Genomic DNA, 11,176 nt, shown 5'->3' on the forward strand with positions numbered 1-11,176 from the left:
GCCTGGACGCTGTAGGGGTGCCATTTCTTTTGGGAGCATGCCCTTTTCTACTGTCAGTCTTGCGTCTGGTGTCTTCCGATTTATTTCCACAGACACAATGAGCCTGATGTTAACTCGGAGATTAAAAACAACAAAAAAAAAATCCTTCTCTCTCATTTCGCTCTATTTGACTTCTGGGATTTGATTAATTCCCCTAATTTTTTTTTTTGTGGCTAATTTCTCGCAGCATGTGTGTGCAGAGACAGATGGCTGGAATTAGTCTAATGGGCAATGCTTAATCCTTTCAGAAGTAAGATAAACAGTTTTTATCTCCTTGTGTATGCCTTTTGATGCTGGGATGACGAGTACAGCTCAGCCACAGGGAATGTCTGGAGGTGGGATCAGTCACGTGTTCGTCCAAATCTAAGACAGGAAACGGGCCATCAAGTGAAGATCGTTCTGGAAAGTGACATGAGGAATCATGGGTAGACACTGATTGAGGGCCTGGCTTGTCGAATCTTTTCCTTACGACTCCTTTGGCACGTCTTCGCTCATAACTCCTCACAGAGATCAAGGCTGGTTCTGGAGATGAACAAGAGTTAGGAGGAGGAGGAAGCGCACGGGAGATGTTGTGCCTCATTCTGCACAGCCAGTCGAAAAAGCCGGAGCAAACTAATTACCAGCACGGCACAGGTGTGCCCGGTCATCGGAGATACGTCGTCTACTTTTATTGGTATACCGAGAACCTTGTACCATGTCGAAGGAACGTCTTCTAGACCACGATCAGGATTTCTATTACTTCAGATGAGAAGACGTGATGGACGATCGGCAATGTTCCTAAGGGTGCAAATGACGTCGCTGACATTTAGTGCGAGAAAGGAGGAGGGACAGGTTTGGAAAGGAACGGAGAAGCTAGCGAGAACATGCGAAGACGCACATCTACGTAACCTCCTGAGTGACGTAGCTGTCAGATCCAAAGAAAGCAACTACCGAAACAATGAGCCTCGCCAAAGATGGATCCCTAGTGAGTGCCAACCGAGGCTTAGTTTAGCAGTTAGTATTTTCCCCACACATAAACATCCCTTCATAGCAGCGCTAATGGCAATCTCGACAACCAAGAGAGCAAGACTTTCCACAAAGCTCGCCCATTAAAGCACTTTTTAAAAGATAGCGGCCCTCGCTTTCCAACTCCGTAATCGACTTCAGTCAGTTCGGCTCTCGGCCGTCAGAGAATCCATTAGCTGCTCCGATACTGACATGTTGTGTTCTGCTCACAGCACTTTCCCTGCTCAAATCGGACGAAATTAGCACGCCACTCTCTATTAGCACTTCACAAAGAAGCGGCTGAGCACAAAAAAAAGCAGCCGAGACACGGCGCCCCAAAATTCTCCGCACATGGTCTTTTTTTTGTTTTTTTTTGGCAATCATTAGCAAAATGTTGCCTTTGCTGTACCTTGCAATCGACAGGAAACGACTTGCTTCATGGATGTTCCACAGCATTAAAAGTAACTACAATATAAATGTATAAAAAAAAGTATGACAGCATTCTTTAATTTAAAATAAAAAATGTCATTGGCCAATTGTTGCGGTATAAAAGGAATAAAACTCTTCCGTATGTGCTTATAGGAAACAATTTTGGGGTGGAAACGGTAAACTTGCCAACGCTTAGCCCAAGATAACCACCAAATTGTACGTTGTTTTCAAGTCAAGACCCACCTGATCTTCAAAAGAAAGCGCCTGCGCCACGTCCCGAGGGAAGCCATCGATGACTATTCCGCTGGCGTCTGGTAGCTTCATGATTTTCTGCTTGATCTCGGTGATGGTCGTCTCCTGTTAGGGAACAACGATGATAAGATTACGCAACAGATTATACACGCAATAAAATACAGTATTTACCCCGATTACACTCGCTTCGTCAGCTTGTTTAGTTTCGTCGACGTAGTTAAGTGAATTATACTACACTACATGTCTAAATCGTTAAATACATTCTAAATAATATAGTTTTCAATAAACAACTATACGGAGGGGGGGTCTGTTTAAAGTGAAACTACACTTTCAACGTCGAGTTGAAAAAAATCCCTCGATCTTGGCATTTTAGGACCGTGTAAGATAAATACACTCACCAGCCACTTTAATATGAACAACTGTTGTATCCAGTGGCAGCGGTGCACTATACAGTATAAAATCATGCTGATGAGGCGGCTGTGGCTCAGGTTTAGATGTAGAGCAGGTTGTCCATTAATCGTAGGGTTGGCGGTTCGATTCCCGCCCACGTGACTCCACATGCCGAAGTGTCCTTGGGCAAGACACTGAACCCCAGTTGTTCCCGATGGCAAGTTAGTGCCTTGCATGGATGGCAGCTCTGCTACCATTGGTGTGTGAGTGAGTGTGTGTGTGTGTGAATGGGTGAACCAGAACCAGTGTAAAGCGCTGAGGTTTAAAAAAGGCACTATACAAGTGCAGACCATTTACCATTTGATGCAGAGAATTTGACCGTCGTATGGTTGTTGGTGCCAGAAGGGCTGGCTTGAGTAGTTCAGACTTCCAACAAGCGGAAGTTCAACAAGTAGAGGTCAGAGGTTGAAGCTACCGGGAACTCAAATACCGACTCTTGACAACCGTGCTGAGCAGAAAAGCATCTCAAAATACATTAAACGCAAACCGTCAAACCCTGAGGCTACAGTGGGCACAGCTTCACCAAAATCGGAGACTGAAGAAAAAATATCAGTTTTTCAAAACCTACCCCCACTCCAATCAATCCCACCAATATACATTTTGGCAAGGGGGATACCTTCAAAATGTCAAGGTTTTACTTGTTTTACATTTTAGGTTTTCACTTGTTAGCTACATAAAGTAAAATGAAAGGAATAAACAGTACATATATAATCTACGGTCTCTAGACAGTGTTCGTAGAAATATTCAGATCCAAATATTCAGATCCACCTCCAGCACTGACCTTATTAATCCTGCACAGCATTTCATTTTTGAGAACGTTCTCCTTATGGGGTTTTTTTTCTTTCTTTTTTCAGTCCACATTAGCAGTAAGATGTCACAGTCATGAAGGCTTTTAAATTACTTAAAAAACACACATTAAAAAGCAAAAAAACAACTCTTGTGCCTTCAGGGCTGAAAAACACCTTTTTTTTCTGCAGATGAGAACGGCATGATTGGAATTTTCAAGGGCAGCGGGAAAAACTCCCAAGCACTTCCTGCGCTTTCACTCCCTGCAGACGAAAATGCCAGATAAATGCCACCGAACCCATGACACAATGAATATATCTAACCACGTTAAGATATTATTTTTCCCTGATGTGTTTCCCGGTGAACTGCAAGCAGAACACAGTGTAACGATCAAGCGCTAAAAATATCCCTGACCTCCGCTGTTTTTGTGGAAGTTCCACAGCGTTAAATAAAAGTATACTTCTATAAAAGGATAAATAGTATGATGCGCCGGTCACGTCCGTGTGTTACTATTTAACAAGTACGTTTTTTTTTGTTATTGTTGTTGTTGTCTTCTTTGGTTTGATCGCTGTGCTTACAGTGTCACTCATGTCTGCTAGCATTGCTAGCTATAGTGCTAAGCTATAAGGCTAACAGTAGTGTGCCTTCCTATAACCTTGCAGCAGAAAAGCGTTGGTTTTATTCTGCTCTTCGTGGCAAGTTTCAGGACTTGCTGCTTGCCGCGTACGTGAGAGGAAATATACCGTACACCCACGCCGGTCCGTTCCGGTCGCTCAAACTCATGCAAATTAGCCACTTTATTTTTATTTTTTCAAGCCTATGCCCTAACATTGATTTTTACAAATCTGTCCATCTCTGAAATGACGCAAATGACATAAACGGCACGAAAGGTGCAGCAGCGACCGTTTGAATTTACGAATCCATGTTTTTGCTAAACACGCCTTTCATACTTCAAATTAAAAAAAAACTCCTGACCAATCACAATGCAAGTTGAGGGGCAACCAGGACAAACAAAAACAAACCAAAAACAAGTCTTGTTAGTGAGCTAGTGTGAGGACATTTACGCCATTCAAAAATATTTAATCTTCAATATTCGTCATATGGCTGCAAACAACCTCCTCGTTGAATTCAATTAATCTTTCTTTCGTGTTTTTTTTTTTTTTTTTTTTAAAGTATTACTCCATAATGATAAATCTCATCCAGAGAGCACGCTTACTTTTACATCATATTAACGTGCACGCCAGATGTTCCGGTAATCCGCTACCAATTTTTACCTTAACCTGCATCCTAATCTGATGCTTTATCACAGGCTCGGCCTTTAGATCTAATAGATCTAATGCTGCTTGGGATTAGTGACTCATGATGTACCGTTTCATCCTCTCCGGACTAATCTTTGTAGACTGACTCTGTCTCTCTCTCTCTGCTCTCTTCAAAAAGGTATCAAAAGCCTGGAACATTTACGGTTTCCTGGTTTAACTCATAGGCCTCGTACCACTCGTGCAAAAAAAACAAACAAACACATTTCCGTTCAAATGACCGCGCAGGAAAGGGTGTGGGAGCACACGACCTTATGTTTCGGCCAGGAATTTAAGACGTGTTGTCATTAGCGGTGGTACACGGACGAGGAATTCGAGCTACGCCACATACTCTAGGCTCACATGTATTCTGGGCTTTGGAGAGAAGATAAGCATTTGGATCTGAGAGGATTTCACACAGAAAATCTGTGGTGATCCATGCTTCTAAAAATGAGTCACTACTGACAGCGCCACGTGATATCAAACAAACACCAGGATTTTCTTTTATTTATTTATTTAAAAATGCGGACCATAATGGGACTGAATTTCTGGCTTTGCTGCAGAACGTGAAGGTAACCTGAGGTGAAAGACGGATAAATTGACTCACTTTTTACGTCCGATTAGGATAAATGGTACTTCATCAAAGTCAATTAAACAGACTGCGATCCTTATGTTCCCTAAACTGCTGACTCGATGTAAACTGGAGGAATAAAAAAAAACACTTCCCAGCTAACGTTTAGGAACACATGCTCCAGAAATATAAACATCCCACTATAAAATATAAAACAGCTAGCTAGCTAGCTAGCATCGCTACCAGGCTGCGGTTCTGCTTCCTCAAGATGTACTATATACATATATAACGAAATGTATTAGAGCAGTCGATTTATCAGTATAAAAGGTCTAATTAATGAAGCACAGACTCAGTAACATGGATGCAGTCAGAGTGCTATTAGGGCCTCAAAATGACGGCCGTTATACGGTGTGAGAGGACATGAAACACAGATTATGTTATGTAATTTCCCTGAATCAACACCAAAAAACACCAGAATATTCATCTATTATCTATTATAACTTTAACATTAAAAACTGAAGAGGAGTTTGTTTCTAAGCTGGATAATGAACTAAAGTAGCACCAGGTCAGTTCTAACCAGTTCAAACCGGTTTGGGCCAGCTCACTCTACTCTAAACAGTAGTACATAAAGTGAACACCGAGCTAATGCCTGAGGCTATGAGTTTATCTAGCTAGCACAGTTCAGTAAAGATTTCTGCACAATGTAAAAGCTTAGCAACAGTGGAAACAAGACAAAACTATCAGCAATAGCAACATCTCTCACATGTGTTGGTAAATTACTGAAAAAATTATTCTGTGGCTAAAATTACAGTGTGACTAGCGCTGTGACTAACTCCCTGTTCAACTCGTATGCAGAGAACTCAAATTTGTATCAGAACATATTTAACTTCTGTAGGGAATACAAGACACGAATATTTTATTCACAACACTGTTTGCAAAGCCTAGCCATTGAAAAACAAGCTAGGAAAGCAGCCATTTTTTGTCATCTTAAGTTTCCATGTAACTAAATATCTAGTCAGGTCTTGTTTGTGCCTAAATGCTAACCTGCTAGCTTTACCTTAACCACACCACTTTAAGCTTAGCAATTTCAATCAAAACAAAGTAGCCACAATCATCCAAATAGTTAAATATTTGATTCTTCAAGGCAACTTGTTTGAGGATGTAAGAAAAATAATAAAAAAAACGTATTTACACAATTAGCAAAGTAACATCCACTTTATTCCCTGGTTCACCTCTAATTAGCACGTTTCCTCATGATTACCCATGGCATCTTCTCCATTTGCTAATCAAGCAACACTGTACCTTTTTAGTTAGCATTTGTTTCTCATGGTTAGCCTGAAAATGTGCTACATTCACTAATTGAGGAATGTTATGCCGTTAATTAGCACATTCCTCCTGCTTAAGCTAAGCAGGCTTTGCTAATAAACGGATAAACAGGTTCATTTGCTCCATTACCTGAGGCGCCAGTTCGCCATTAGTAATGATCCGGGCGATCAGACTCCACTTCCTGTTGCTGGTTGCATTGTGGATCATCTTCTTTCGGAGCAATTCACCCACGGAGACGTACTCGAAGCCGTAGCGCTCTGCGATCTTCAGGCTCTGCGTGCCTTTACCGCTGCCCGGGCCACCTGAAAGTGTCATTAATAGACATTATATTTTTGGTAAAAAATGTGGAAAACACAATTCTGATGTTTCTGGAAAGAATTAATCAGCGTTAATAAAACTACTGTACTTCCTAGATTTGAATTTTCACTCACCGATGATGAGGATGACCTTGGGCCGCGGTCTGGAGGGGTCAAACACTTCATACTCTTCGATCAGCTCTGCTGTTTCAGACAAGTCCGAGTCGCTCTCGATGGAGAACTGGTGGATGGGAGGCAGACGCTCGTACCTGTCGGGCAGCACTGAGAGAAGAAACATACAGTACATGCAGTTGCATGATGTACACGTAGGTCCGATACCAAAAACGTTTTCGTTTTAATGGAGTTAACACCATCTTCCCTTACGATGTTAATATTACTAACATGTAAGTGAAACATATAGCTACCAGTTTAGCGTCACGCAACTTGCATGTCTAAATTGTCACACGTTTACCCTGGTTGTCTTAGTAACACTATAAACCGTCATAAAGCAACAGAATCAGTCAGATTTTGTGGCTTTAAAATTTGAGCCACACCTCCTTACCGAGGCTTGGAGTGACACCAAGCTACTGGTTTATTCCGTGATCTACCATTATCTCTTTAATAGACTCATTTATTATATGATGCCACTGCTTTTGGTCAATAAGAAGACACTTGAATTGACTTGTATTAGTGAAGTATGTCCTCAAAACAGATCGTGATAGCCGGTTTTTCGAAGGGAAACTTCACCTGGGTTTCGTTAGGGCCGACATCAAAAACCAGTACTAAAAGAAACCCAACAAAAAGCCAGCGACCGTTGCAACATGAAGCTCACAAAACAATTAGCCCATTGTCTAACATCTCAAATTGAGATGGTTTATTGCTGTGCAAAGCAAACTCGGCAGGGAAAAACACTTGCTGATTATTTTCTTATCTGCACAGCCTACGGCAAAGTGTATTTATAGGCACAAAGACACACACACACAAGCCTCACACAAGTATCGTGTGTTTGTGTTTGTGGTAACCCAAGTGGACTGTATTTCCCACCGCATATCTAGTGTTTCAGGGATCCACCCGGAAAATCACCAATAATTAATTTTAGTAGTTGAACTACTGTATAAGGCCAACGCTGCTGAAAACGAAAGGAAAAATATAGCACATTCTGTTCCATTAACACACACGCAAGGGGTGACATTGTTCAAGAAAATCTATGTAAAATACCAGCAAGTGAGTCCATCCAGCCATCATCCATCCATTCCGCTTATCCTACACAGGGTCGCCTGGAGCCTACGGACAATTAGGAAATGCCAAACCCCCAAATCACGGGGAAAACATGCAAACTCCGTGCACACAGGTCAGAGGCAGAATTCTAACTCCAACCCCAGAGGTGCAAGGCAAACGTGCTAATCACTAAGCCACTGTATTCCCCTGCACGCGAGTCTGTGTTTTCAAAATGTTATTTTGACCTAAAACTATATCATCCACTATCTAGTACAACTCCATGTATAAACTTTTGGAGGCAAAATTTAAATAGTCATTTGGTTGTCCAAAATGGCTGCCCTCGCAATTTTGGGTGAGATAGACTTCTATAAGTCTCATAGCACTGGTCCAAATCTAAATTGTAAATTGGGGCAGTAGTTGCTGAATGGTGAAAGCTCCTGGCTGCTGATAAGAAGGTTGAAAGTTAAACCCCCAGCTCAAGTTTGGTCCCTTGAGAAGACTCTTAACACTCTCTGCTCTGCTGCTTTCCGGTGCTTTTGTAGCTGTACTCTCATTACTCCCATACTAATTCCTCCAGGGTATTACTGCGAAATACAAATGATTGATTGTTTAAGAACAGGTTGCCTATTGTTAAGTGCTGACTCACAGTCTACGTCATTTTGACGCCAAAAGTCAAAGTCTCACTTCATGTTTTCCTTACCGTTGCGGAAGAAAGACCGTCGCGATTGGCCTCCGTTGAGCGGTGGCAGGGACTTCTTCTCCTGTCCTACAAAAGTATCCCATCTCACTTTTTCAGTCCCACCGAGCTCGCGCACCTTCTTCAGGCATGACTCCATGTAGTCGATGGGATCGTCTGGCCGGTAGTACATCAGTCCCGTCAGCAAACTCTGGAGAACCAAGAACACAGTTTAACTTGGTAAAGCTATTTGCAACAAAAACAACAACAAAAAAAGGGTTATCCAGAGAGAGATCTCCAGCTGTGGTTTCTTTAGACCCTGAGGAGCTTGGAGAGGTCCACAACTCAAGAACAAGGGAAATACTTGGTTGGACATGATAAATGTTGTGGAAGAAGTTCTAGAAACTCCTCCTGCTTGTTCTATAGTAAGAATCCTCCAAGCAGGAGGACTGTCTAGAACTCTTTAGACCAGAGGAACTTGTAGAGTCTCAAGAACAAGGGAAATATTTGATTGGACATGATGGTAAATGTTGTGGAAGGCATTCTAGAGACTCCTCCTGTTTGATCTATAGTAAGAATCCTCCAAGCAGGAGTGTCCAGAACATTTTAGACCATGAGGCGCTTGTAGATTCTCAAGAACAAGGGAAATATTTGGTTGGATATGATGGTAAGTGTTGTGGAAGGTGTTCCAGAGACTTGTCCAGCTTGGATTGTTAGAGGATTGTCATCATTGATCAAATTACCCCAAAGTTTTGTAGGCATATTAGAACAGGGATATGTACAAACTGTGCTGGACTCAGAGGGGTTCCACTGATCTAGAACAACAACCCAAAGAAGAGAAAAGAACCCTATTGACTTTCGCAATAGTTTTCATTTCATCTCAAAGCCAAAACATTCACTGACAGCCTCTTGACTTTGTGTACAAGTGTACAAACATTAAACCTTTGACCCTTACCAACACATTTTCTAATCTGTTTATCATCAGGATTAGATTACGTGGAGCGTCCGCCTTACAAGTCCCTGGCAATGAGCCGTTACTATAGAAACGATAACGTATTACTGTATAACGAGCGCATTAATATAAACCTGTCATTTGAATTCCAGCCAGAGCTACTGTCAGAGATGCTGTTATAGAAAACTAATCAACACCACCTGACCAATCAGATTCAAGAATCCAATAACATTGCGATATACGTGGCACTCGTACACTACCGGGTCTTCTGTTCTCCCGATCGACTTGGAAAGGGAACTTCTCAAATATTGTCGAAACAGTACACAACCAAGTACCAAATACCACCACGGACGCTTCGGATCTTACGAGGCACGTTTTCCCACTTTTTCCAAAGGAGTGCTGCTTTTGTGTTTAGGAAAAGGTCCCGAACATATTTCAGCTCTTTTCCCAAATCACATCCCAACCAAAGCCAACACCAACAACGCCAAGTTTCCCTGCTTTCCCTGCTTTCTTTTCCGGATCCAAGTCCTGGTATGTCAGAAGCTGCGTAAACGTGGTAGGTCACGTACATCCTGACCTACATAGTACTACATAGTCCAACAGCATGGTCCTATGGGCCACGTTATCCTAATTTTCCCAGAAGAGTGTCCCTTTTGTGTGAAAAGATCCTGAACATGTTTAGAGCTTCAAGCTGCAATGGACTTTTTAGCCGAACTATTAAAAGTTAAGAGCTTGATCATGATGATGATGAGGAGGAGGATGAAGATGGTATGACTCAAGACGATGTGAGCATTCCAGCACATCACATCACATTCATATGGAACTGTGCATTGTGAAAGGACTGGAATGGAACAGGACTGAATCACCTGTTGATTAAATAACAACAACAACAATCATGTCCATAGCTAAAAAGAATAATAATAAATAAAATAAAATAATAATAATAATCATAATACTACTACTAATAATAACACATTTACAGGAACCCTTCAGCACTGCAATTTCCTTTTCAGAAATGTTGCCAGATCAGCCAGTTGCATGAAGAGCTTGGATATTTTGGTGTGAAACAGTCTCACCTCCATCAGCTGGGGTATTTCTCTCCTGGAGAGATACTCCTTGGCATCGTTCACGTTCATGTCTCGTGCTGGGGCGCGCGCTGGAATCAAATGCAAAAAAATAAATAAATAAAATAATAACAAAACAAAACAACAACAATCCTGGTTTGCCGTTTATCTGCTTCACTTTGACTGGATTGTCTACAGATCTGCTCGTGTGTGTGACATTCTGGCTCCCACCAAACCCCCTCCACTCAGCAGCAAGTGTGGAAGTTGGCGAGCGCCAACACGCCGCTTTTTCACGAGCCCGGTTGCCAGGTTAGTTTCATAATCACGCTTTTAATACAGTTTATATTTGGTTATCTACTTATTATTTTTTAAAACAGGTACCGCTCACATTATAATGGGTTTATAATAACCTCCAGAGCGCACAGGTGCTCTATTTTAACCCGTGTTATATGGGCGGAGAGATGAAGAAAGAGGGCAGAGGGGGTATTTTAATCAATCTGGCAACGGTGTATCTTTTAGGCAACGCTCAGGCATCAGAACTCAGGGCGCGCGCAATGCCAGCTATCGGGAGCGCGCACGATGGGTGTAAACACCTCTGGAAATGTATGCGTTTAATTCGTAATGTAATACAGGTTATCGTTTTAAACGTTATAAATGTATAGAATAAGTTCTGTTTCAAAATCCTACAATATTGTATGTTACAATTATTTTTATTTAGAAGTTTTTTTATTTCATTTAATGCATAAAAAAGTGTGTATTATAGTCAGCAACTTTACTATTTGTAAAGTTAGATTTGAGCTTCAACCTTTTATGTCCTGATATTTTTTAACACCTATGC

At 41.6% G+C, this 11,176-nt stretch overlaps 1 protein-coding gene across 1 annotated transcript in view; it reads right to left on the reverse strand.

The window, feature by feature from the left end:
- ak5 (adenylate kinase 5) overlaps positions 1-10,805 on the reverse strand; it is a 35,220-nt gene extending 24,415 nt beyond the window's left edge. The window contains exons 1-5 of the mRNA XM_053628427.1: positions 10,351-10,805; positions 8,347-8,533; positions 6,564-6,710; positions 6,262-6,434; positions 1,696-1,809 (exon numbers count right to left, since the gene is read on the reverse strand). Coding sequence (XP_053484402.1) covers positions 1,696-1,809; positions 6,262-6,434; positions 6,564-6,710; positions 8,347-8,533; positions 10,351-10,410 — 681 coding nt within the window. The 5' untranslated portion in view covers positions 10,411-10,805. The remainder of the gene's footprint in view (positions 1-1,695; positions 1,810-6,261; positions 6,435-6,563; positions 6,711-8,346; positions 8,534-10,350) is intronic.
- Positions 10,806-11,176: the final 371 nt, after the last annotated feature.

Source organism: Ictalurus furcatus, chromosome 7, assembly GCF_023375685.1.
Source record: "Ictalurus furcatus strain D&B chromosome 7, Billie_1.0, whole genome shotgun sequence".
NCBI classification, from domain to species: Eukaryota; Metazoa; Chordata; class Actinopteri; order Siluriformes; family Ictaluridae; genus Ictalurus; species Ictalurus furcatus.